This window comes from Hemitrygon akajei, chromosome 14 (genome assembly GCF_048418815.1).
Source record: "Hemitrygon akajei chromosome 14, sHemAka1.3, whole genome shotgun sequence".
In the NCBI taxonomy this organism is placed as follows: domain Eukaryota; kingdom Metazoa; phylum Chordata; class Chondrichthyes; order Myliobatiformes; family Dasyatidae; genus Hemitrygon; species Hemitrygon akajei.
In genome coordinates, this window is record NC_133137.1 from 20,117,640 (window position 1) to 20,140,090 (window position 22,451).

At 41.2% G+C, this 22,451-nt stretch overlaps 1 protein-coding gene across 2 annotated transcripts; it reads right to left on the reverse strand.

Moving 5' to 3' along the window:
- Positions 1-935: 935 nt before the first annotated feature.
- LOC140738353 (C-signal-like) lies at positions 936-19,865 on the reverse strand. 2 transcript variants are annotated; one of them, XM_073065576.1, is made up of 6 exons: positions 19,741-19,865; positions 8,422-8,473; positions 6,111-6,298; positions 3,470-3,625; positions 1,817-1,927; positions 936-1,216 (listed from the first exon to the last, which is right to left on the reverse strand). In XM_073065576.1, the coding sequence occupies exons 1-6, from the start codon at positions 19,807-19,809 to the stop codon at positions 1,103-1,105; spliced, it is 690 nt and encodes a 229-aa protein (XP_072921677.1). In that variant the 5' UTR covers positions 19,810-19,865; the 3' UTR covers positions 936-1,102. The 2 variants fall into 2 exon arrangements, with proteins under 2 accessions (XP_072921677.1, XP_072921676.1); XM_073065575.1 differs by lacking the exon at positions 19,741-19,865 and adding an exon at positions 9,491-9,640.
- Positions 19,866-22,451: the final 2,586 nt, after the last annotated feature.

The window sequence follows — 22,451 nt, forward strand, 5'->3', positions numbered from 1 at the left end:
ATAAATACAGATGGCTAAGGACAAGGTAAAATTCATTTCTTCTAATGTCAATGGGCTATTAAATCCAATCAAACGTAAGAGAATTTTATCTAATTTGGAACAATTTGATTCATACTGGGAAAAATGGTTTAACTACATAATGCCTCATAGGCCTGATTTTATTCTCACAAATCAATGAATCTGTTGTAAAAAAAAGGATCACTCCCTACTTGTACATAGTTCTTTCCTTTTGCTTGTTTTTTCTTTCCACTCTTTTCTATGTGTATACCTCAGATAAATACTTTGTGGAGATTTGTGATATATATGATTATATGATAGATATGTACAACTTCTGAAATACATCTTGTGGAAATGTTTGTTTGATGATGAACTTCAATAAAAAGATAAATTACAAAAAACATCCAATGAGAGGCATTTCCATGGGCAAAAACACCTTGTCAATGAATTGAATATTTGACTTTATTTCTAATATCCTTCATATACATGACTAAAAATCTTTACATTTCCATCTGTATGTGCAATTTATAGTAATTTGTAATAAATGTATGTATAACAATACAGCATGGAAACACAATTGTATCAGCATGAATTAATCAGTCTGTTGGGCTGGTGGAAGAAGCTGTCCCAGAACCTGTTGTTCCTGACTTTAATGCTGCGGTACCGTTTCCCAGATGGTAGCAGCTGGAACAGAGAGGTCAGGGGAGAATAGCCAGACTGACAGGAAGGCAACAGTAGCTAATAATGACGTGATACAAGTGACGTGCAGAAGAGCATCTCTGAAGGCACAACACATCAAACCTTGAAGTGGATGGGCTGTAGCAGCAGAAGACCATGATCGTATACTCAGTGGCCACTTTATTAGGTACAGGAGCTACCTAATAATGTGGCCACTGGGTGTATATTCAAATGAAGTGCAAGAAATTCAATACACGTAATTCAGTTAAATTGTGATAACTTTATTAAGAATTTATATTTATTAAAGTGTTAAGTACATCTAGTATACTGTTCATTACTTCCAATATGCAATATTAAACTTATAAATTCAAAAATCAGTGGTATTAAATTCCACTTCTATTTCATGTTAATTCGTGCAAGTTAGTCTTCACCAAGGTACACGTTCACCTCTCCAGTCTATAAACGATCCATTGTCTTTGTCTGACAGATTCGAAAACACCCTGAGTAATCCTTGTATACTTTCTTCTTTGGTTAGTGGTGCCTGGTGAAAGCAAACAAAATAAAAGATTAGATAGAAATAAAGTACAAAGACCAAGATCCCCAGACATGAAGGTATTTTGTCCGGCAAGGGCAGCTCTGAATCAATATCCAAACTAGTTGCCGGACCTTGGGGAAAAATCTGCATTGGAATGAACTTGCAGACCCCTCGTATCAGTGGCCTCAGTGAGGCAGCCTGGACAGCAGGAGACAATACGACAACAAACGTGATGTTTGCCAAAGGCAAAAGCCTAATTAAAGTGATGAACTGCAATGAACTACTTTGAATATGGCAACATAACTCACTGATGGTGAAATGGGGGGGGGGGGGGGGGTTAAAAGGACAAAATGCTGCATAATCCAAAAACAAAAAGTTCATTTTCTGATGTAACAACTTTCATTAAAACTCAAGCTTGGCAAATATTAAAATAATTACAGAGGAAATTGAGGTAAATAGTATCAGCAAACAATAAAATGGGTGGATATTAATCAAGATTAATAACAAATTAACTACTGAGATAGAATTGAAATCTCTTACTTAAAAAACTTAGTCATATTGATGGCTGATGCAATTCTAGACTATTCACTATGTCTTTTTTCTTACCTTTTCAGTACCCATGTCTGTTTTGACCCAGCCGGGGTGCACTGAAGCACAAAGGATTCCGTGGGGTGTCAGCTCATTAGTTAAGCACTTGGTGACCATATTCAGTCCAGCCTGTTTAAAAGACCAATATAGCTAAGTGACTGCATTATTATCTGGCAAAAATTGCAGTTCGCAAGTTTTCTTTAAGGCATCAGATGACCAACTCATACAAGTGTCAATCCCACCTCCTCACTGTTCTTTCCCAGAATACTAACTCTTCTTCAGACTCTCATTTGCCCTTCCGATTAAAAACCGCAATGGTTTCAGCCCAAACTCCTTGTCACAACCATTAGGTATTGTGACTTTTCACTTTTAAAATGGGTTTTAAAAGACATTCCAGGCAAGGGTTTATATAGTTTTATGCATTCTTGAAAAATGTGAATGTCACTCTAATTTATCTACTGTGATAATCCCGGTGATTTGTGGTGTACACATCCTGAAGCTTTATTGCGCTTTCCATAATGGAATAGCCAGTTGGTGGTGTTGTGGCATCCACACCCGACTTGGAGGCGAGTGGTCCTGGGTTCGAATCCGGCTGGCTCCCTGCACGCTTTCCATCCGTGCTGGGTTGGGTGTCGAGCTGGCAACTCGGCCTCAAGAAAGCAGACAAAAGTGCTATAGGTTTCCAGCCTATGTGCCACAAGGTGTGGAAAGGAATGAAAAAAGGTCATAACGGAATGGCCAATCTTCTCATAGCATTTGAGCTCCGGCCACTTGTAGACATTCATCATCTTTCATGCACTTTATGTTCTTATTCAGAAATCTCAGCATTATTTGTGTTTTTGCAGTCTTTTCTATCCACACACAGTTCCAATTAATCACGCATTGTTCAGCTTTAGTCTGAATGCATTGAGTCACATTTTATTAATGACTAGACCATTCTGCATTGTGCCATTCTTGTTGCAATTTGTCTATAGCCAGTTGTGTCATTAAGGCACTTTAGCAGAATGGTTCTAGACAAAAGTACTAACTTTTCATTGCAGCTTAGACCAAGGGGTGAAACCTCTTCCAAGGATTGGCACCCAGCTGACATTATGAAAATCTCTACAAATGGTAATTTCACACAAGATGCTGTGGGATGCCAGGGCAGAAAATTAGAAATAGATCATGCTGATTTTTAAAAAAAACAGCGGTGTTCTTCTGAGGGGTGAGCTAAAGAATGAAATTGAGGAAGTTAAAAGATTTACTCTGCATCTACTATGCACTAGCCTAACCACTTTACGATGGCCAATGAACCTACCAACAGGTAGGTCTTTGGAATATGCAAGGAAGCCACATGGTCACAGGGAGAATGTACAAAATGTCTTGCAAACAGCGACGGGAACTGAACCTGGGTCACTGGTACCGTAAAGCATTGTGCTAGCCACCACTGCCGCCCCAATATTTTATCTGCGATAGGGTTCACTGATGTCATGGCAGGAAGTAACTAATGCTAACTATGGCTTCATTTTGGTAAGTACAACCAGCCCACACGTCCACCGCCTCCAAATGGCAAAGTAAAAGTTCTGTAAAGAACCTGGAGGATAAACAAACATCAACAAACACGAGTTATCGAATGCAGTTGGATTTGTTTCATCATTGTTCCCCTTTGTGCATGCAGTTAAGGACAAGGACCTTGCTGATCCTGTAGGCACATGCTTTCCAAAACTCCATGCTGAAAGTCTCCATGGAGCCCATGATAGAGGACATGTTGATAACCGCTGCTTTCTTACTGCTGAAGCCAGGTTCATCACTCAGCTGAGCTGCTTTCATTAAAGCCGGCAGAAAAGCCTGTAACATAAGGAAGAGGTACTGAGAAAAGCAGCACAAACGAGCATTATAAACAGGAATAACACTTGGCACGTTCTTCTTTTTGGGAAAATGAGACAATGTCATTGAAATTAACAAAATTGATTAAAACAAGCAAAATAAACAACCTGAACATCTATTATAGCTTATTGAGCACTTCATTGCCTTTCTAAAGATTTTTAAAATAATCTTTGAAGTACAAATATATGGAGAGGAATGTCAAATGATAATGACAACTAAGATAACAGATGACACTGGGCAACAAAAATTTTGCTTGCTGAATACTTTTGGGTGTATCTTATGGATTTTGGGCTGATGATCATGCAACCTCCATGGAATTTCCTTATCGTGAACCATTATTTTGAAATCACCTCTATTTTTTATTTGAACTCATAATTCAAGTCAATTAAAACATTGTCCACAATGTAAGCTGAAAAGATTTCCATCTTGTCCAGGCACCCCTGGGCATGTTTAGGCAGGACAAGCTTTAGAAAGGCTATAAATTTCCTCAAAAGATTTCAATGTTTGAGACGAATTTCTCAGAATATCTGATGCCAAGATTAAGAAAGGCATTTTTGATGGTCCACAAATCAAACAGATCATCAATGACAGACACTTGAAGAACTTCTAGCGGGACCGGAGAAAATTGCATGGAAGGTATTCAAGGATGTTGTTGAAATTTTTCTTGGCAAATGCAGAACACCAAACTACCTGTAGCTGGTTGACAACATGCTTCAAGCATACAAAACCATGAAGTGCAACATGTCACGGAAGATTAAATTTCTGCATTCCCATTTAGATTTTTCCCTGCAAATCTTAGCGCTATCAGAGACAAGTGTGGTGGAGGTTTTCACCAGGACACTGCTGTCATGGAGAAACGGCATCAGGGCAACTGGAATCCATCAATACCGGCTGATTTTTGGACAAGGTTGAGAAGCCTCTCACACTGAGTACAAGCGATAATCATCAGCAAAACGTTTTTAGCTTAGTTGAACTATTGCAAGGCATCAGTAACCGTTATGCAATGAAACACATTAATTCATTCAGAGTTAATTTCTTTCTCCAAATTCCCAGGTGATAAAAGTGATCTGAAATTATATTTTAGCTTCAAGCAGTCTATCATAAAATAAACTCTGAGGAAGCAGCACTTATGAAAAAAATTGTCCAAATACGCCAGTCTTAAACTCTTCTCATTAGCGACTATAACTTGTCAAACAGAATTTTCAAAATCTGCTGATATCTTTGCATCAGCTGCTGCCTACTTGGTAATAATCTCAACTCAAGTCAGGAGGTTGCAGATTCAAGTCCAGCTTCCGAGGACTGAGCACAAAAGCCGTCAGCAGGCATACCACAGCAGTTCTGAACACTGTTGCACTAGCAGTGATACTAAAGATTAACTTTGTTTGTCACATGTATATCAAAACACACAGTGAACTGTGTTGCTTGCTTCAGGAAGGTGCTGAGGGCAGCATACATAGCATGCCCACAATTTAGTAACCCTAACCTGTACATCTTTGGAATTTTACTGACTTTTAGATGGGATTTAAACACAGAGCTGTTCAACTGTCTGTTCTCTTAGGTGGATATAAGAACCAATAATTTAACCATTACTTTCTCTCTTTCTACACTGCCAGAAATAAATCACGTGATCATTTGTTACATCTTGCTGTCCATGAACTGGCTAGTGACTACTTTTCCAAAGTTATCCATTAACTGCTTCAGGTGACCTGAAAAAATTTTAATAGTTTCAAGTCCTATTTTAAAGTCAATATTATTATTTTCCTTCTCTCAGTTGCCCAATGAATGACGTTTTCTGCTCCTTCATAATGATCTACTTAGTCATGTTCACAAGTTGACAACTTGATGAGAGACAGTTAACAAACTGGCCAAACAAGTCATCGATGAAGTGTAGGCCAGCGGTCACAACCTGGAGTCCATGGACCCCTTAGTTAATGTGGTGAACTATATATACCTGTCTGGACACGCTCCCTGCTGACTGCTCCTGTGGCCCCTCCCACTGACCATGGCTCCTCCCACAGACCCCGGTATAAAGGCGATTGAGGCCTGAGCCTGGCCCTCATTCTCCAGGATGTAGTATGGTGGTCAACTACTGCTTGTTCTTTCTTCCAGTCAATAAAAGCCGATATCTCGTCTCACGTCTCAGAGAGTTATTGATGGTGCATCAATTAATGATAAAACTCCACTGCATTAAAAAAAAGTTGGGAACCCCTGTTGTAGACCTATCAATGCAGCATTTAAGCAAGATTTCTTGGAAGAAAAGCAATCTCAAAAACTAGGGTACAAAGTACAGCATTTGTACACAGTATCTCTTGCATCCATTCTGAAAGATAGTACGAGGAGGATTTAGTCCCCACCCTCTTCTCTGTACCCTCTGCCCAGCCAAGGAAATTGAACAGAACCAATGGTACAATGAATACCTCAAAACCAAACCTAAATTGCAAGTTACCTTGGTAACCATCATTGGGCCAATGACATTGATCGTGTGAGTCTTCGTCATCATTTCTGGGGTAATGTCATTCAGACCTCCGTCAATATTGATCCCAGCATTGTTTATTAACAGATTCAGGCCATCGTTTTTCAATACCTTTTGTATCTCTTCAGCACTCGTTTGAATGCTGTCAAAGTCATCCAGATCTTTAAAAATATATATAAAGAAATTAAATCTGGGTTATTCATTTGTACTGCCTTTTTCTAACTTAAAAGCTGCTCGTGTCATATCACAGCACAGAGATTTACATTATATCTAACACTGATGATATTTAACAAATAGATTGTAAAACGCAGTGCAGTGTATCTAAAGTTGGAGTACAAATGTTAAGCACATTCTTTAACTCTTAAAATACCTTTTTTTTTCTCAATCAATTTTCTGGATTGCTGGATGGTTACAGCCACAGGTACCTTAGCCACTTGTACGCCTACATAAAGTCTACACCCCTCATTCTCAGAGCTCTGATATGCTAATAGAGTATCGTTTATAAATGTACAAATACCAAAACATGATTGACAATATACTTCACTATTTTATGATGTTAGTTAAAACACTGATAAATAAAAGGGAGTAATAAATCAGTTCAAAATTTAGTTCTGGTAAGTTAACTTGAGCAGCTAAAAGATAATTTTTGCAGATAAATGTACATTTATCAAATTGGCTGATCAGCAAACATCACCATGGGTAACTGCAGTAGCTTGAATCTTTCAAAAAGCCACACCTGCAGGAATCAAGATAGCTGTAGGTGCAAAACTACCCTGATACAACAAAAGCAGCCTGAGATTTGTTTAAACATTGGTAACATTCGAGTTTAAACAAAAAAAGTATTTGCAGCACATTATTATAAAAAGTGCCATAAATTTACAAAAGAAAACAACTCTTAACTATACTTACTACATGAGTAAATCTTTTGTGGCTTTGGGAATGGCAAGTTGGATGAAATGTTAGGACCAGGTTTACCATCACCGGAATATGTCGTCAAACATAACAGCTATACGGAGAGACGGGACAAACTCGGATTGTCTTCTCTGGAATGCTCAGGACTGATGGGTGGAAGACCCGACAGAAGTATATGAAATTAAGAGGGGAATAAATAGTATAGATGGTCAGAGTCTCTTTACCCCAGGGCAGAAATACCGAATACTGTACTAAAAGGGGTAACTCTGCAGTAAGAGGGGGCAAGTCTGAAGATGTGCGAAGCAGATCCATCAAACAGCATAGAATCGGATTTAAGAGGTTGTACACGTACAAGATGGTGGCACAGTACCATCATGATTAGCTCAATGATTTACAGTACCACCGACCCGACCCAGATTCAATTCCCACTGTTGCCTGTAAAGTTTTGTGTTGTCCCCGTAACCTCATGAGTTTCCTCCAGACGCTTTGATTTCCTCCCACAATCCCACAGGTGCACTGCAAGGCCGTGTGTTTAGTCCTCTGCTCTGCTCTACCGTTAGAAGCATGTAGCTAAGCACAGCTCCAAAGCCATATTCAAGTTTGCTGGCGAAACCACAGTTGTCGGCTGAGTCAAAGGTGCTGATGAATCAGCATATAGGAGAGAAATTGAAAATCTGACTGACTGGTGCCACAGCAAAAACCTCTTACTCAATGTCAGCAAGACCTTGGAGTGAATTATTGACTTCAGCAGGAGGAAACGGAGGTTCATGAGCCAGTCCTCATCAGAGGTCGAAGGGGTCAGCAGCTTTAACTTCCTCAGTGTTATATTTTGGAGGACCTGTCCTGGGCTCAGCACGCAAGTAGAATTATGAAGAAAGCACAGCAGTGCCTCTACTTCCCTATGAGTTTGTGAAGATTCAGCTTGACATCTAAACCTCTGACGAACTTCTATAGATATGTAGTGGAGAGTATATTGAGTGGCTGCATCACACTGAAAACACCAATGCCCTTCAACAGAAACGCCTACAAAAAGTAGTGGATACGGCCCAGTCCATCACGAGTAAATCCCCCCCTCATTGAGCATATCTAGATGACTATCCTGCGACAGTGTTTCATCAGCGTCTATTATCAGGGACCCCCAATACCCAGGTCGTGCTCTCTTCCTTCTGTTGCCATCAGGAAGGTGGTACAGGAGCCTCATGGCTGACCTACCATGTTCAGAGACAGACAGTTACTACCCCTCAACCGTCAGGCTCCTGAACCAAAGGGGATAACCACACTCAGCTTCACTTTTGATACAGAAATCAACTCAGAGCATGCAGGAAAATTCACAGTCTTAACAAAAGTCACTATGGTATTGATAATCACTTACCCATATTAACTATTTTTATGTTTGAGAAACCTTTTGCCAAGTTCTTAAGATCCTACAGAGCACAGAGACATTAATTAAATACCATTCGGAAAAATAAACGGCAATATTATCCAACAGCATCTGATCAGTGAAAATCTCTACAGCCGGTTCTTTGGACATTTTTTTGTTGCATGAAAAATATGGCAAGAGTCCAGAGAGGCATTAACAATAAATCACGAGAGTACATTTTCAAATGTTTTGATGATTTTAGCAGAATAAGTACTATGAAAGAACAGCCAAATTGTGCATGTTGGACAAATAGAAGAAAATTGTACTAAATACATTATTTGTGGTTTCAAAAGCAGGAATACAAAACATCTGACTTCAGCCCATTCACAATGCACAATGTTCTAGTGACTTTATGACACTGGGATCCTTCTGGGCACGGGTAATATAAAACAGAAAAATTACTGATGAGAATTCAACAAGTGGCAGAGGAAAAAAGCTGCACAATGTTGACATATATCTTTATTTTTACATACATCAACGAAAACCAAAGAGAATCTTTTCAAAGGTGGAAGAATATTTTAAATTAATGATTTACCCTACCTCATGCTCCAAAAGTGCAGCAAACGATGACCACAGAATCCAAAGAAGAGCAAGATTTTAAAAAAATGAAAACAAACGGACTCAATGGCCAGATAATGGTCATTTTACCTGATGCACAGAAACACGCGTAGGCCATTCAGCCCCTCGCCCCGTGCCTAATCGGCTTTTTCAATCGGACCACAACATATCCGTATAACCTGTCGATGTCCCTGTAAATATTGACCTCCTGCTCTTTGTCGCTCCAGTGATCCATTCTTACCAGGGCTGGGGGTTGAGAGTTGCAACGGGAGCTGGACTTTGTTTAAATAGAAACAAAGCACAGGCGCGGCTAAGGGAGAAATTATTTGACTCAGCCTCGTACCGAGTGGGTCGCCTCTGCAGAAAGATCCCACCCCATCATCAGGCTATTAACCATTTGGTAAAAGCCCTCTTGACCATTGCCTCAAGCAATAAGCTGCCTTTCAGGGCTGAAGCCACTCACCGTCCCCCGGGCTCCCTCGGGGTCTCTGCAGGCGGCGAACAGGTAACGTGGCGGCCGCTCAGCCCGGCTCAGCTGGCGGATCAACTCCAGGCCCAGCCCGCGATTCGCTCCCGTCACTAGCACCGCTCGCTGCATCCCTGCTGCCGTCACTCCAGCCCCGGCTCTCCCATCACAATGTCTGGGTATCGACTGATATAAACTCTGGGCGGGCCCGCGACTTGAACATTAACTCATGTAAAGGCTGGGTTAGGTGATGGCCACTTGTACGCCTACATAAAGTCTACACCCCTCTCTCTCAGAGCTCTGATATGTTAATAGAGTATCGTTTATAAATGTACAAACACCAAAACTCTTAGAATTTTTTTCTAGTATATATACAGTACTTTTTTTTAAAAAAGGGATCATTTGGCACAAGATTGTCAAAGTTGTAGACGACACGCCGAAGAGCTGCTGCCGTGACCTTCTTCGTCACAAACAGGAGAAAACCCGCAGATGCTGGAAATCCGAGCAACACACAAAAAATGCCGCAGGAACTCCGCAGGCCAGGCAGCATCTACGGAAAAAAGTGCAGTCGACGTTTCGGGCCCGAAATCCTTGTGTTCCCCTCTCCCCTACCCCCACCACCTTTTAACTCTGCTCTTCAGCTTTTCTTCCTCCAGTCTTGCCGAAACGTCCCGGCCCGAAACATCGACTGTACTTTTCTCCCCCCGTAGATGCTGCCTGGCCTGCTGAGTTCCTCCGGCGTTTTGCATGTGCCTTCTTTGTAATGACACTTACGCTCAGGTCCTCTGAAATGATAAAGTGAAGGAATTGGACTCCAATGATCTGGAAAAGTTAAATGTAGAGTTGGGGGATGGAAGGAGCAAGTGGGTAGAAAATCATGGAAGAAGAAATAGTCAATACTAGTCAAGTAGGATCTCTGATAAAATCACCTGTTCAAACAAACCAAATGTACTAAAGAGAGAACTTCGATCTATCTGTTCAAATGTCACTGGGTGCATCAGCAGACAGGCATTTTGGCAGTGACCATCTCAAACAGTTCCAGATCCTCCGTTGCTAAACATCCTTCTGCAAAACAAGTGTCACGACATATGCCAATGGTATTAAACCCAATTCTGATTCTGAATTTGTTTATCTTTAAATGCTGTTTAATAAACTCAGTTACTCACACCCTTAATTTGGTCAAGGGATCATTTGGCACATTATGGCCTGCTTGGACCTCGAAAAAATTCATTATTCAGTTCTTAATTCGGATCTAAAGTTCCATAAGGTCTGGGGACCTTTTATCGAGTACTTTCATAACCTTCCTCTTGACTAGGGGTTTTTTTTTTCTTTTTTTTTCTTCTTTTCGGTCCCTTGCTTTCAGCTCCCTTTTTTTTCTGGTAGTAGGCATTATTATCCTCTGTTGCTAAGTGTATTTACAGTCTGGGAGTTTGACTGTCTGGACTTATACTCTTTATACTGTGTGGTGGTTGGTCTGGAGTTGTTGTTTTTTTCTTGTGTTGTGGGGCTTGGGGAGGACACTAAGCTCACTTGTCTTTAATTTAGGTGCTTTTTTGTTAAATTCTCTTCCTCTGTAGCATATTGTTATTGTATGCTTAATCTTGCACTGTATTAATGCTCCTCATTGGGATTTGGGGGTTTTAATTTTGTAAAATGTTTTGAAAAACTAATTTAATTTTTTTTTTTAAAAAGGTATCATTTGGCACAAGATTCCGAATCAGAATGCCAACCTTTGGGCAAATGCTTTCATGATAAATTGTTTTGCATGCAGAATAAAGACTGACATGCAAAATCAAAGTCACCCATATCCCACAGGAAATGTAATGGCGGGAATGGTGAGAAAGAGTTTGGCACATCAAAGAATTTAGGCCCAATATTTTTCAGACTGGAAGTACATATTCCAAAAAATTAATACCGGTAGTATTTAGATGAAATTCTATCTTTATTACATTTACTCCTTGTGATGTGGCAAACTCAGTTCTTTCCAGCTTAAAGGATCCACTGGTTCCCAAATAAATCTGTGGAAAGTACTTTATTTACATTATGACAACTGACTTAACAGATAACTTCAAAATATAATGTGACCACTGTATTATCAATTTACGAAATTTTTTCGAAAGATCTTTGTTTTTTACAACACTTTTTAACCTTGGTTTTTCCAGAACATTCTGCAGTTAAATATTTATTAACTATTGTAATGCTGGAATCATAACAGCTAATCAAACTGTAAATTCCCACAAACAGCACTGTAATAATCAGTTTCAATGACGTTACTTGAGGGGCATAAGGAATAAGTTATCTACTCTTCAAAGTAGTGCCTTTGAATCTTTAGATCCTTTTAAAAGAGCAGATGAAACATTTCACCCAGAAAGCAACAGTACTGCATTGGAACAACAACACACACAAAATGCTGGTGGAACACAGCAGGCCAGGCAGCATCTATAGGGAGAAGCGCTGTCGACGTTTCGGGCCGAGACCCTTCGTCGGTACTGCATTGGAATTGCAACAAGAGTGTGTGATCAAGTGAAACACAAGAGGCTGCAAACACAGGAACCTGGCGTAACTACCAATCTGGTGGAAGACAAAACACGAGAAAAACTGCAGACGCTGGAAATCCAAGTAACTCACACAAAATGCTGGAGGAACCCAGCGGGTCAGGCAGCATCTATAGAAATAAACGAACAGTCGACGTTTCGGGCCAAGACACTTCTTCAGGTCTGAAAAGAGGCCAGAATAAAAAGGTGGCGGGAGGGGGAAGGAGGCTAGCTAGTTTATACACTAAATAATGTTCAGGCGCGAGAGTCCTTGCATATTTGGATTATAAACCCTGCAGAATTCCCCCACATATTGATATCTTGCATAGAGCAGCCTCTGGACAGTTTCCCAACTGGATGATGGGCTACCTGCTGGAGAAATCCTTTCACGTTAACAGTTTATTGATACATGCTACTAAAGAGACCAACTATCAAATTTGTTCTCATCTCTTGCTGACTCCCCCAGACAAGTTTCCCTATATATAATGACTGAAACATATAAGGTTATTGATTGAAACATATAAGATTATTAAGGGATTGGACACGCTAGAGGCAGGAAACATATTCCTGATGTTGGGGGAGTCCAGAACCAGAGGCCACAGTTTAAGAATAAGGGGTAGGCCATTTAGAACAGAGTTGAGGAAAAACTTTTTCACCCAGAGAGTTGTGGATCTATGGAATGCTCTGTCTCAGAAGGCAGTGGAGGCCAATTCTCTGGATGCTTTCAAGAAAGAGTTAGATAGAGTTCCTAAAGATAGTGGAGTCAAATGATATGTGGAGAGGGCAGGAACGGGGATTGTGGATGATCAACCATGATCACATTGAATGGTGGTGCTGGCTCGAAGTGCCAAATGGCCTACTCCTGCACCTATTGTCTATATATTGCATCTGCTTTACCCACGTTCTTCTCACTGAGTTTGTAACTGCCCTCTGAATGTTAGTTTATTATTGATCCTTACTGGCTATTACTCTCCAATCGTGACCTCTGCTTCAACTTGCAATCTCCCCCAATTCCCGATGATCATTTCATTCGTATGAACTGTATACAAGACAAGCTTTTGCTCTATCTGGGCACACGTGACAATAATAAACAAATTATCGATACCAAAAAAATCTGATTTCACTACATTGCCAAAGCCGCTGAAGATTACGCTCAGCTGCCACTTTATTAGGTACACCAGTACACCTGCTCATTAATGTATATATTTGATCAGCCAATCGCAAGGCAGCAACTCAGTGTTTAAAAGCATGCAGACATGGTCAAGAGGTTCACTTGTTTCTTTTCCCAGACCAAACATCAGAATGCGGAAGAAATGTGCTCTAAGTGAGTTTGACTGTGGAGTGATTATTGGTGCCAGATGGGGTGGTTTGAGTATCTCAGAAGCTGCAGACCTCCTGGGATTTGCACACACAGTCTCTCAACTATACAGAGAATACTGAGAAAAACAAAAAACATCCAATGTGGAAGCAGAGGCGAGAGTCCGGTGATGTCATCATCGAGAATGGCAGCTTAAGTCACAAGCTCCTCCGGAAAAGCACGTATTAAGCCCCAATAACCCATCAAACATAATATTTTTCGAAAAATACTTGAACTGAAAAGGGGGGCAAGAATGGGGAGAAGAAATGGAAATAAAAAAAGCGACACTGCGGAGCCTGCGTCCGAGAGGAGTGCAGCGAGCGTCTCTACGACCCGACTGCATGCTAGCGAGGCGGCTGCTGGGCCTCGTTCAGGCAAAGTGGCGAACAGCTTCGAAATCCTGAAAGAAATAATGGAGGTCCAGAAAGATATAAAGCAGCAGCTCCGTGATATTAAGGCAGAGTTCCCCAGCGTTAATCAAAAAATAGCGGTGGCAGAGACTCACATTGAGAAGGTGGAAGATCGCGTTCAAAACGTGGAGTGGATACTGAGCAAGACAATAAAAATAATACATCACCAAGAAGGTAAACTGCTTGACCTGGAGGGAAGATCACGGCGGGGGAAATATCAGAATCTACAACGTTCCCGAAGGAGCGGAGGGCTCATCTATGACGGAATTTGTCGAAAAGTTACTGCAGGACACGCTGGATCTTCCCTCGGTTATGGAGCTGGAAGTCGAATGAGCCCACCGTGTGTTAGTCCCAAAACCTACCCAGGATAGAAAGCCACGCTCAATAATAATTAAATTCCTGCAGTACAGCACCAAGGCGCAGATTCTACAAAGGGCTAGGGGTAAGAAGAGAGTGTTTTATGATGATAAATTAATATATCTCGACCAAGATTACCCCCCCCCCTATGGTTCTGCAGAAGCGTAAAGAATACTCTGAAGTAAAGCGAGTACTAAAGCAAAACAAGATTAGATTTCAAACTCCGTACCCTGCTAAACTTCGAGTGTTTTATGACAACGGGACGTGGTTGTACCAGACGGTGGAAGAGGCAACTACAGACATGAAGGCCAGAGGTTTGCCCGTTAGTGTCACCAAAACGAGGGAAAGCCTGAATGAGGAATTATCCCGCTCCGCTTGGGAAATAGTGCGAGAATCGAGAAGGCAGGAGACGGGAGGAGGCCGATAAAAATATATCAGGAAGAGACCGGGAGTTTCCCAAAGACAGTCCTCACCCCCTTCAGAAGAGCCGTAAGGTTTGGCTAACTTTAAAAATGTTGAGAAGCTAAATGGAAGCAAAAGTACACGGTGATATACCTATCTCGAGAAATATTTATTATAATGTGGATTTTATATTACTTAGTTCTTATTCTTTATTCTCTCACTTACTCCTTTTCCCCACCAAAATGAGAATATATATGTGTATGTAATGTGTGTGTGTGTGTATATATATAGGAGGAGTACACAGGGAAATCTTTTCTGTGTAATGGATTTGTTCACTGACTTTTATGAATACTGCATTGGGGGCCCTCAACTCACAAGTAGGAGGGGTTATCCCCCACAGCTAGACATTTCCTGTAGCTCAATGCAGGGTCATCTACTAGAGACCTCAGCCTTGGAATCACACATTCATTGCCATTTTTGATGTTATTTGCACTTCTTGGTTCTTATTTGTTCAGGGAGTAGATCGATCAAGTTTTATTCTAATTTCAATGGTACATTGACAGATAAATACAGATGGCTAAGGAGAAGGTAAAATTCATTTCTTCTAATGTCAATGGGCTATTAAATCCAATCAAATGTAAGAGAATTTTATCTAATTTGGAACAATTTGATTCATACTGGGAAAATGGTTTAACTACATAATGCCTCATAGGCCTGATTTTATTCTCACAAATCAATGAATCTGTTGTAAAAAAAAAGATCACTCCCTACTTGTACATAGTTCTTTCCTTTTGCTTGTTTTTTCTTTCCACTCTTTTCTATGTGTATACCTCAGATAAATACTTTGTGGAGATTTGTGAAATATATGATTATATGATAGATATGTACAACGTCTGAAATACATCTTGTGGAAATGTTTGTTTGATGATGAACTTCAATAAAAAAATAAATTACAAAAAACATCCAATGAGAGGCATTTCCATGGGCAAAAACGCCTTGTCAATGAATTGAATATTTGACTTTATTTCTAATATCCTTCACATACATGAGTAAAAATCTTTACATTTCCATCTGTATGTGCAATTTATAGTAATTTGTAATAAATGTATGCATAACAATACAGCATAGAAATACAATTGTATCAGCATGAATTAATCAGTCTGTTGACCTGGTGGAAGAAGCTGTCCCAGAACCTGTTGTTCCTGACTTTAATGCTGCGGTACTGTTTCCCGGATGGTAGCAGCTGGAACAGAGAGGTCAGGGGAGAATAGCCAGACTGGCTTAAGCTGACAGGAAGGCAACAGTAGCTAATAATGACGTGATACAAGTGACGTGCAGAAGAGCATCTCTGAAGGCACAACACATCAAACCTTGAAGTGGATGGGCTGTAGCAGCAGAAGACCATGATCGTATACTCAGTGGCCACTTTATTAGGTACAGGAGCTACCTAATAATGTGGCCACTGGGTGTATATTCAAATGAAGTGCAAGAAATTCAATACACGTAATTCAGTTAAATTGTGATAACTTTATTAAGAATTTATATTTATTAAAGTGTTAAGTACATCTAGTATACTGTTCATTACTTCCAATATGCAATATTAAACTTATAAATTCAAAAATCAGTGGTAATAAATTCCACTTTGATTTCATGTTAATTCGTGCAAGTTAGTCTTCACCAAGGTACACGTTCACCTCTCCAGTCTATAAACGATCCATTGTCTTTGTCTGACAGATTCGAAAACACCCTGAGTAATCCTTGTATACTTTCTTCTTTGGTTAGTGGTGCCTGGTGAAAGCAAACAAAATAAAAGATTAGATAGAAATAAAGTACAAAGACCAAGATCCCCAGACATGAAGGTATTTTGTCCGGCAAGGGCAGCTCTGAATCAATATCCAAACTAGTTACCGGACCTTGGGGAAAAATCTGCATTGGAATGAACTTGCAGACCCCTCGTATCAGTGGCCTCAGTGAGGCAGCCTGGACAGCAGGAGACAATATGACAACAAACGTGATGTTTGCCAAAGGCAAAAGCCTAATTAAAGTGATGAACTGCAATGAACTACTTTGAATATGGCAACATAACTCACTGATGGTCAAAAAGGGTATCGGATAAATAAAAGGGAGTAATAATTAAGTTCAAAATTTAGTTCTGGTAAGTTAACTTGAGCAGCTAAAAGATAATTTTTACAGATAAATGTACATTTATTAAATTGGCTGATCAGCAAACATCACCATGGGTAACAGCAGTAGCTTGAATCTTTCAAAAAGCCACACCTGCAGGAATCAAGATAGCTGTAGGTGCAAAACTACCCTGATACAACAAAAGCAGCCTGAGATTTGTTTAAACATTGGCAACATTCGAGTTTAAACAAAAAAAGTATTTGCAGCACATTATTATAAAAAGTGCCATAAATTTACAAAAGAAAACAACTCTTAACTATACTTACTCCACGAGTAAATCTTTTGTGGCTTTGGGAATGGCAAGTTGGATGAAATGTTAGGACCAGGTTTACCATCACCGGAATATGTCGTCAAACATAACAGCTATACGGAGAGACAGGACAAACTCGGATTGTCTTCTCTGGAATGCTCAGGACTGATGGGTGGAAGACCCGACAGAAGTATATGAAATTAAAAGGGGAATAAATAGTATAGATGGTCAGAGTCTCTTTACCCCAGGGCAGAAATACCGAATACTGTACTAAAAGGGGTAACTCTGCAGTAAGAGGGGGCAAGTCTGAAGATGTGCGAAGCAGATCCATCAAACAGCATAGAATCGGATTTAAGAGGTTGTACACGTACAAGATGGTGGCACAGTACCATCATGATTAGCTCAATGATTTACAGTACCACCGACCCGACCCAGATTCAATTCCCACTGTTGCCTGTAAAGAGTTTTGCGTTGTCCCCGTAACCTCATGAGTTTCCTCCCACAGTCCAGGGACGTACCGGTTGGCAAGTTAATTGCTCACTGTAAATTGTCTGATGATTAGGCTGGCATAGAAAAGGGCTGGAAGGACCTATTCTGCGCTGTATCTCTATAACTCCACCGAAGATGCCATCTCATTGGCTCTTCAGTCAGCCCTGGAACATCGGTCCAGCAAAGATGCACACATCCGGACGCTCTTTATCGACTACAGCTCAGCATTCAATACCATCATCCCCTCAAAACTAAACAATTTGCTCCTGGCCCTCGGCCTCAATATCTTGATTTCCTCATTTTGCAGACGCCAGTCGGTTCGGATTGGCAACAACATCTCCACGATCTCCATCAGGACAGGTGCACTGCAAGGCCGTGTGTTTAGTCCTCTGCTCTGCTCTACGGTTAGAAGCATGTAGCTAAGCACAGCTCCAAAGCCATATTCAAGTTTGCTGGTGAAACCACAGTTGTCGGCTGAGTCAAAGGTGCTGATGAATCAGCATACAGGAGAGAAATTGAAAATCTGACTGACTGGTGCTACAGCTCCTTAGCAGTTTGCAAAGATTCAGCTTGACATCTAAACCTCTGATCAACTTCTACAGACGTGTAGTGGAGAGTATATTGACTGGCTGCAGCACACTGAAACCACCAATGCCCTTGTACCGAAACTCCTACAAAAAGTAGTGGATACGGCCCAGTCCATCACGAGTAAATCCCTTTTCCCATATTGGACTGGGCTTGGCTGGAACGACTACCGTAGATTCCGGATTTTAAGCCGCTACTTTTTTCCCACATTTTGAACAGCTTTGAACTTTGCGGCCTATAATCCGAAGCGGCTAATGCATGGTTTTTTTTCATGCCGCCTCGTAAACATTTTGCCTCATAACAGTAGACCAATAAAATTGATGAGTAGTTCACAGAGGTCCAATGAAATTGTACGATAAATCAAGCGCACTTTCACAATTAAATTATTGTAAATCAGTCATTTGTACTCACCCTCATCAACATGGAAAACACTCGAAGCATTGTGCTGCCTTATGGCAGTTACTTAGTTTATAATATTTTCGCTTAGTAATTCATTTTCTAGTTAAAGTTAGAAGAGTTTTAACTATATTTGTTTTCTGTACTACATCGCGGGATGCTATGACATCACACCCGGTTTCGCGGTGTCTTGTGGGAAAATGCCGGTTTGCGATGAAACGGAAAGGTGGGAGGGAGCGCATTATGCGAGCGGCTTTGGATCTGAGCGAACGCTGCTTTTAAGTTAAAGGTGATCAATAACTTTTCCTGGTAAGCTGCAGTATATATATTTTTTACCAGTCGTTAGGAGATATTGGAATGTTGTTCAGTAAAGAAGTATACGCAACGTATATTTAAAAGTAGCCGCATTACGGGCCCGGTTCGAAAAAAAGCATTTGCAATATGTATTTGTTTTTGTTACCATATGGATTTAATTAAAAGTTAAAAAAATCCTCACGTGTAACATCTTTCTGTGTAAATATCTCATATTACAACGTGGGACACCTGCGGCCGAAAATCCGGTGCGGCCTAAAATCCGGAGCGGCCTTTACAATTAAAAAATTGATTTTATTTCTAAAATTAGAGCCAGCGGCTTTTAATCAGGTGCGCTCTGTAGTCCGGAATCTACGGTACTTTTTGTAGCCTTCTCCACTCACAGGCATTGGTGTTCCCATACCAGTCTGGAATGCGACCAGTCAGCGTTCTCTCCACTGTGCATCTATAAAGGATTGTCAAAGTTGTAGACGACAGGCCGAAGAGCTGCTGCCGTGACCTCCTTCGTCACAAACAGGAGAAAACCCGCAGATGCTGGAAATCCGAGCAACACACAATAAATGCCGCAGGAAATCCGCAGGCCAGGTAGCATCTACGGAAAAAAGTGCAGTCGACGTTTCGGGCCCGAAACCCTTGTGTTCCCCTCTCCCCTACCCCCACCACCTTTTAAATCTGCTCTTCAGCTTTTCTTCCTCCAGTCTTGCCGAAACGTCCCGGCCCGAAACATCGACTGTACTTTTCTCCCCCCGTAGATGCTGCCTGGCCTGCTGAGTTCCTCCGGCGTTTTGCATGTGCCTTCTTTGTAATGACACTTACACTCAGGTCCTCTGAAATGATAAAGTGAAGGAATTGGACTCCAATGATCTGGAAAAGTTAAATGTAGAGTTGGGGGATGGAAGGAGCAAGTGGGTAGAAAATCATGGAAGAAGAAATAGTCAATACTAGTCAAGTAGGAATTCTGATAAAATCACCTGTTCAAACGAACCAAATGTACTAAAGAGAGAACTTCTATCTATCTGTTCAAATGTCACTGGGTGCATCAGCAGACAGGCATTTTGGCAGTGACCATCTCAAACAGTTCCAGATCCTCCGTTGCTAAACGTCCTTCTGCAAAACAAGTGTCACGACATATGCCAATGGTATTAAACCCAATTCTGATTCTGAATTTGTTTATCTTTAAATGCTGTTTAATAAACTCAGTTACTCACACCCTTAATTTGGTCAACGTTTCAGGCCAAAAAACTTCTTCAGGACTGAAAAGAGGCCAGAATAAAAAGGTGGCGGGAGGGGGAAGGAGGCTAGCTAGTTTATACACTAAATAATGTTCAGGCGCGAGAGTCCTTGCATATTTGGATTATAAACCCTGCAGAATTCCCCCACAGATTGATATCTTGCATAGAGCAGCCTCTGGACAGTTTCCCAACTGCATGATGGGCTACCTGCTGGAGAAATCCTTTCACGTTAACAGTTTATTGATACATGCTACTAAAGAGACCAACTATCAAATTTGTTCTCATCTCTTGCTGACTACCCCAGACAAGTTTCCCTATATATAATGACTGAAACATATAAGGTTATTGATTGAAACGTATAAGATTATTAAGGGATTGGACACGCTAGAGGCAGGAAACATATTCCTGATGTTGGGGGAGTCCAGAACCAGAGGCCACAGTTTAAGAATAAGGTGTAGGCCATTTAGAACAGAGTTGAGGAAAAACTTTTTCACCCAGAGAGTTGTGGATCTGTGGAATGCTCTGCCTCAGAAGGCAGTGGAGGCCAATTCTCTGGATGCTTTCAAGAAAGAGTTAGATAGAGTTCCTAAAGATAGTGGAGTCAAATGATACGTGGAGAGGGCAGGAACGGGGATTGTGGATGATCAGCCATGATCACATTGAATGGTGGTGCTGGCTCAAAGGGCCGAATGGCCTACTCCTGCACCTATTGTCTATATATTGCATCTGCTTTACCCACGTTCTTCTCACTGAGTTTGTAACTGCCCTCTGAATGTTAGTTTATTATTGATCCTTACTGGCTATTACTCTCCAATCGTGACCTCTGCTTGCAACTTGCAATCTCCCCCAATTCCCGATGATCATTTCATTCGTATGAACTGTATACAAGACAAGCTTTTGCTCTATCTGGGCACACGTGACAATAATAAACAAATTATCGATACCAAAAAAATCTGATTTCACTACATTGCCAATGCCGCTGAAGATTACGCTCAGATGCCACTTTATTAGGTACACCAGTACACCTGCTCATTAATGTATATATTTGATCAGCCAATCGCAAGGCAGCAACTCAGTGTTTAAAAGCATGCAGACATGGTCAAGAGGTTCACTTGTTTCTTTTCCCAGACCAAACATCAGAATGCGGAAGAAATGTGCTCTAAGTGAGTTTGACTGTCGAGTGATTATTGGTGCCAGATGGGGTGGTTTGAGTATCTCAGAAGCTGCAGACCTCCTGGGATTTGCACACACAGTCTCTCAACTATACAGAGAATACTGAGAAAAACAAAAAACATCCAATGTGGAAGCAGAGGCGAGAGTCCGGTGATGTCATCATCGAGAATGGCAGCTTAAGTCACAAGCTCCTCCGGAAAAGCACGTATTAAGCCCCAATAACCCATCAAATATAATATTTTTCGAAAAATACTTGAACTGAAAAGGGGGGCAAGAATGGGGAGAAGAAATGGAAATAAAAAAAGCGACACTGCGGAGCCTGCGTCCGAGAGGAGTGCAGCGAGCGTCTCTACGACCCGACTGCATGCTAGCGAGGCGGCTGCTGGGCCTCGTTCAGGCAAAGTGGCGAACAGCTTCGAAATCCTGAAAGAAATAATGGAGGTCCAGAAAGATATAAAGCAGCAGCTCCGTGATATTAAGGCAGAGCTCGCCAGCGTTAATCAAAAAATAGCGGTGGCAGAGACTCGCATTGAGAAGGTGGAAGATCGCGTTCAAAACGTGGAGTGGATACTGAGCAAGACAATAAAAATAATACATCACCAAGAAGGTAAACTGCTTGACCTGGAGAGAAGATCACGCCGGGGGAAATATCAGAATCTACAACGTTCCCGAAGGAGCGGAGGGCTCATCTATGACGGAATTTGTCGAAAAGTTACTGCGGGACGCGCTGGATCTTCCATCGGTTATGGAGCTGGAAGTTGAGAGAGACCACCGCACGTTCGTTCCGAAACCTACCCAGGATAGAAAGCCATGCTCAATAATAATAAAATTCCTGCAGTACAGCACCAAGGCGCAGATTCTACAAAGGGCCAGGGGTAAGAAGAGAGTGTTTTATGACGATAAATTAATATATCTCGACTAAGATTACCCCCCCCCCCATGGTTCTGCAGAAGCGTAAAGAATACTCTGAAGTAAAGCGAGTACTAAAGCAAAACAAGATTAGATTTCAAACTCCGTACCCTGCTATACCGAATGTTTTATGACAATGGGATGTGGTTGTACCAGACGGTGGAAGAGGCGACTACAGACATGAAGACAAGAGGGTTGCCCGTTAGTGTCACCAAAACGAGGGAAAGCCTGAATGAGGAACTGTCCCGCTCCGCTTGGGAAATAGTGTGAGAAACGAGAAGGCAGGAGACGGGAGGAGGCCGAGAGAAATATATCAGGAAGAGACCGGGAGTTTCCCAAAGACAGTCCTCACCCCCTTCAGAAGAGCC

Excerpts from the sequence above, each read along its gene's own strand:
- LOC140738353 (XM_073065575.1), bottom strand. The coding sequence starts at position 9,625 with ATGCAGCGAGCGGTGCTAGTGACGGGAGCGAATCGCGGGCTGGGCCTG. Across the intron at positions 8,474-9,490 it reads CCGAGGGAGCCCGGGGGACG|GATCTTAAGAACTTGGCAAA; the intron begins GTGAGTGGCTTC and ends TGTGCTCTGTAG. Across the intron at positions 1,217-1,816 it reads CAGACATGGGTACTGAAAAG|GCACCACTAACCAAAGAAGA; the intron begins GTAAGAAAAAAG and ends TGCTTTCACCAG.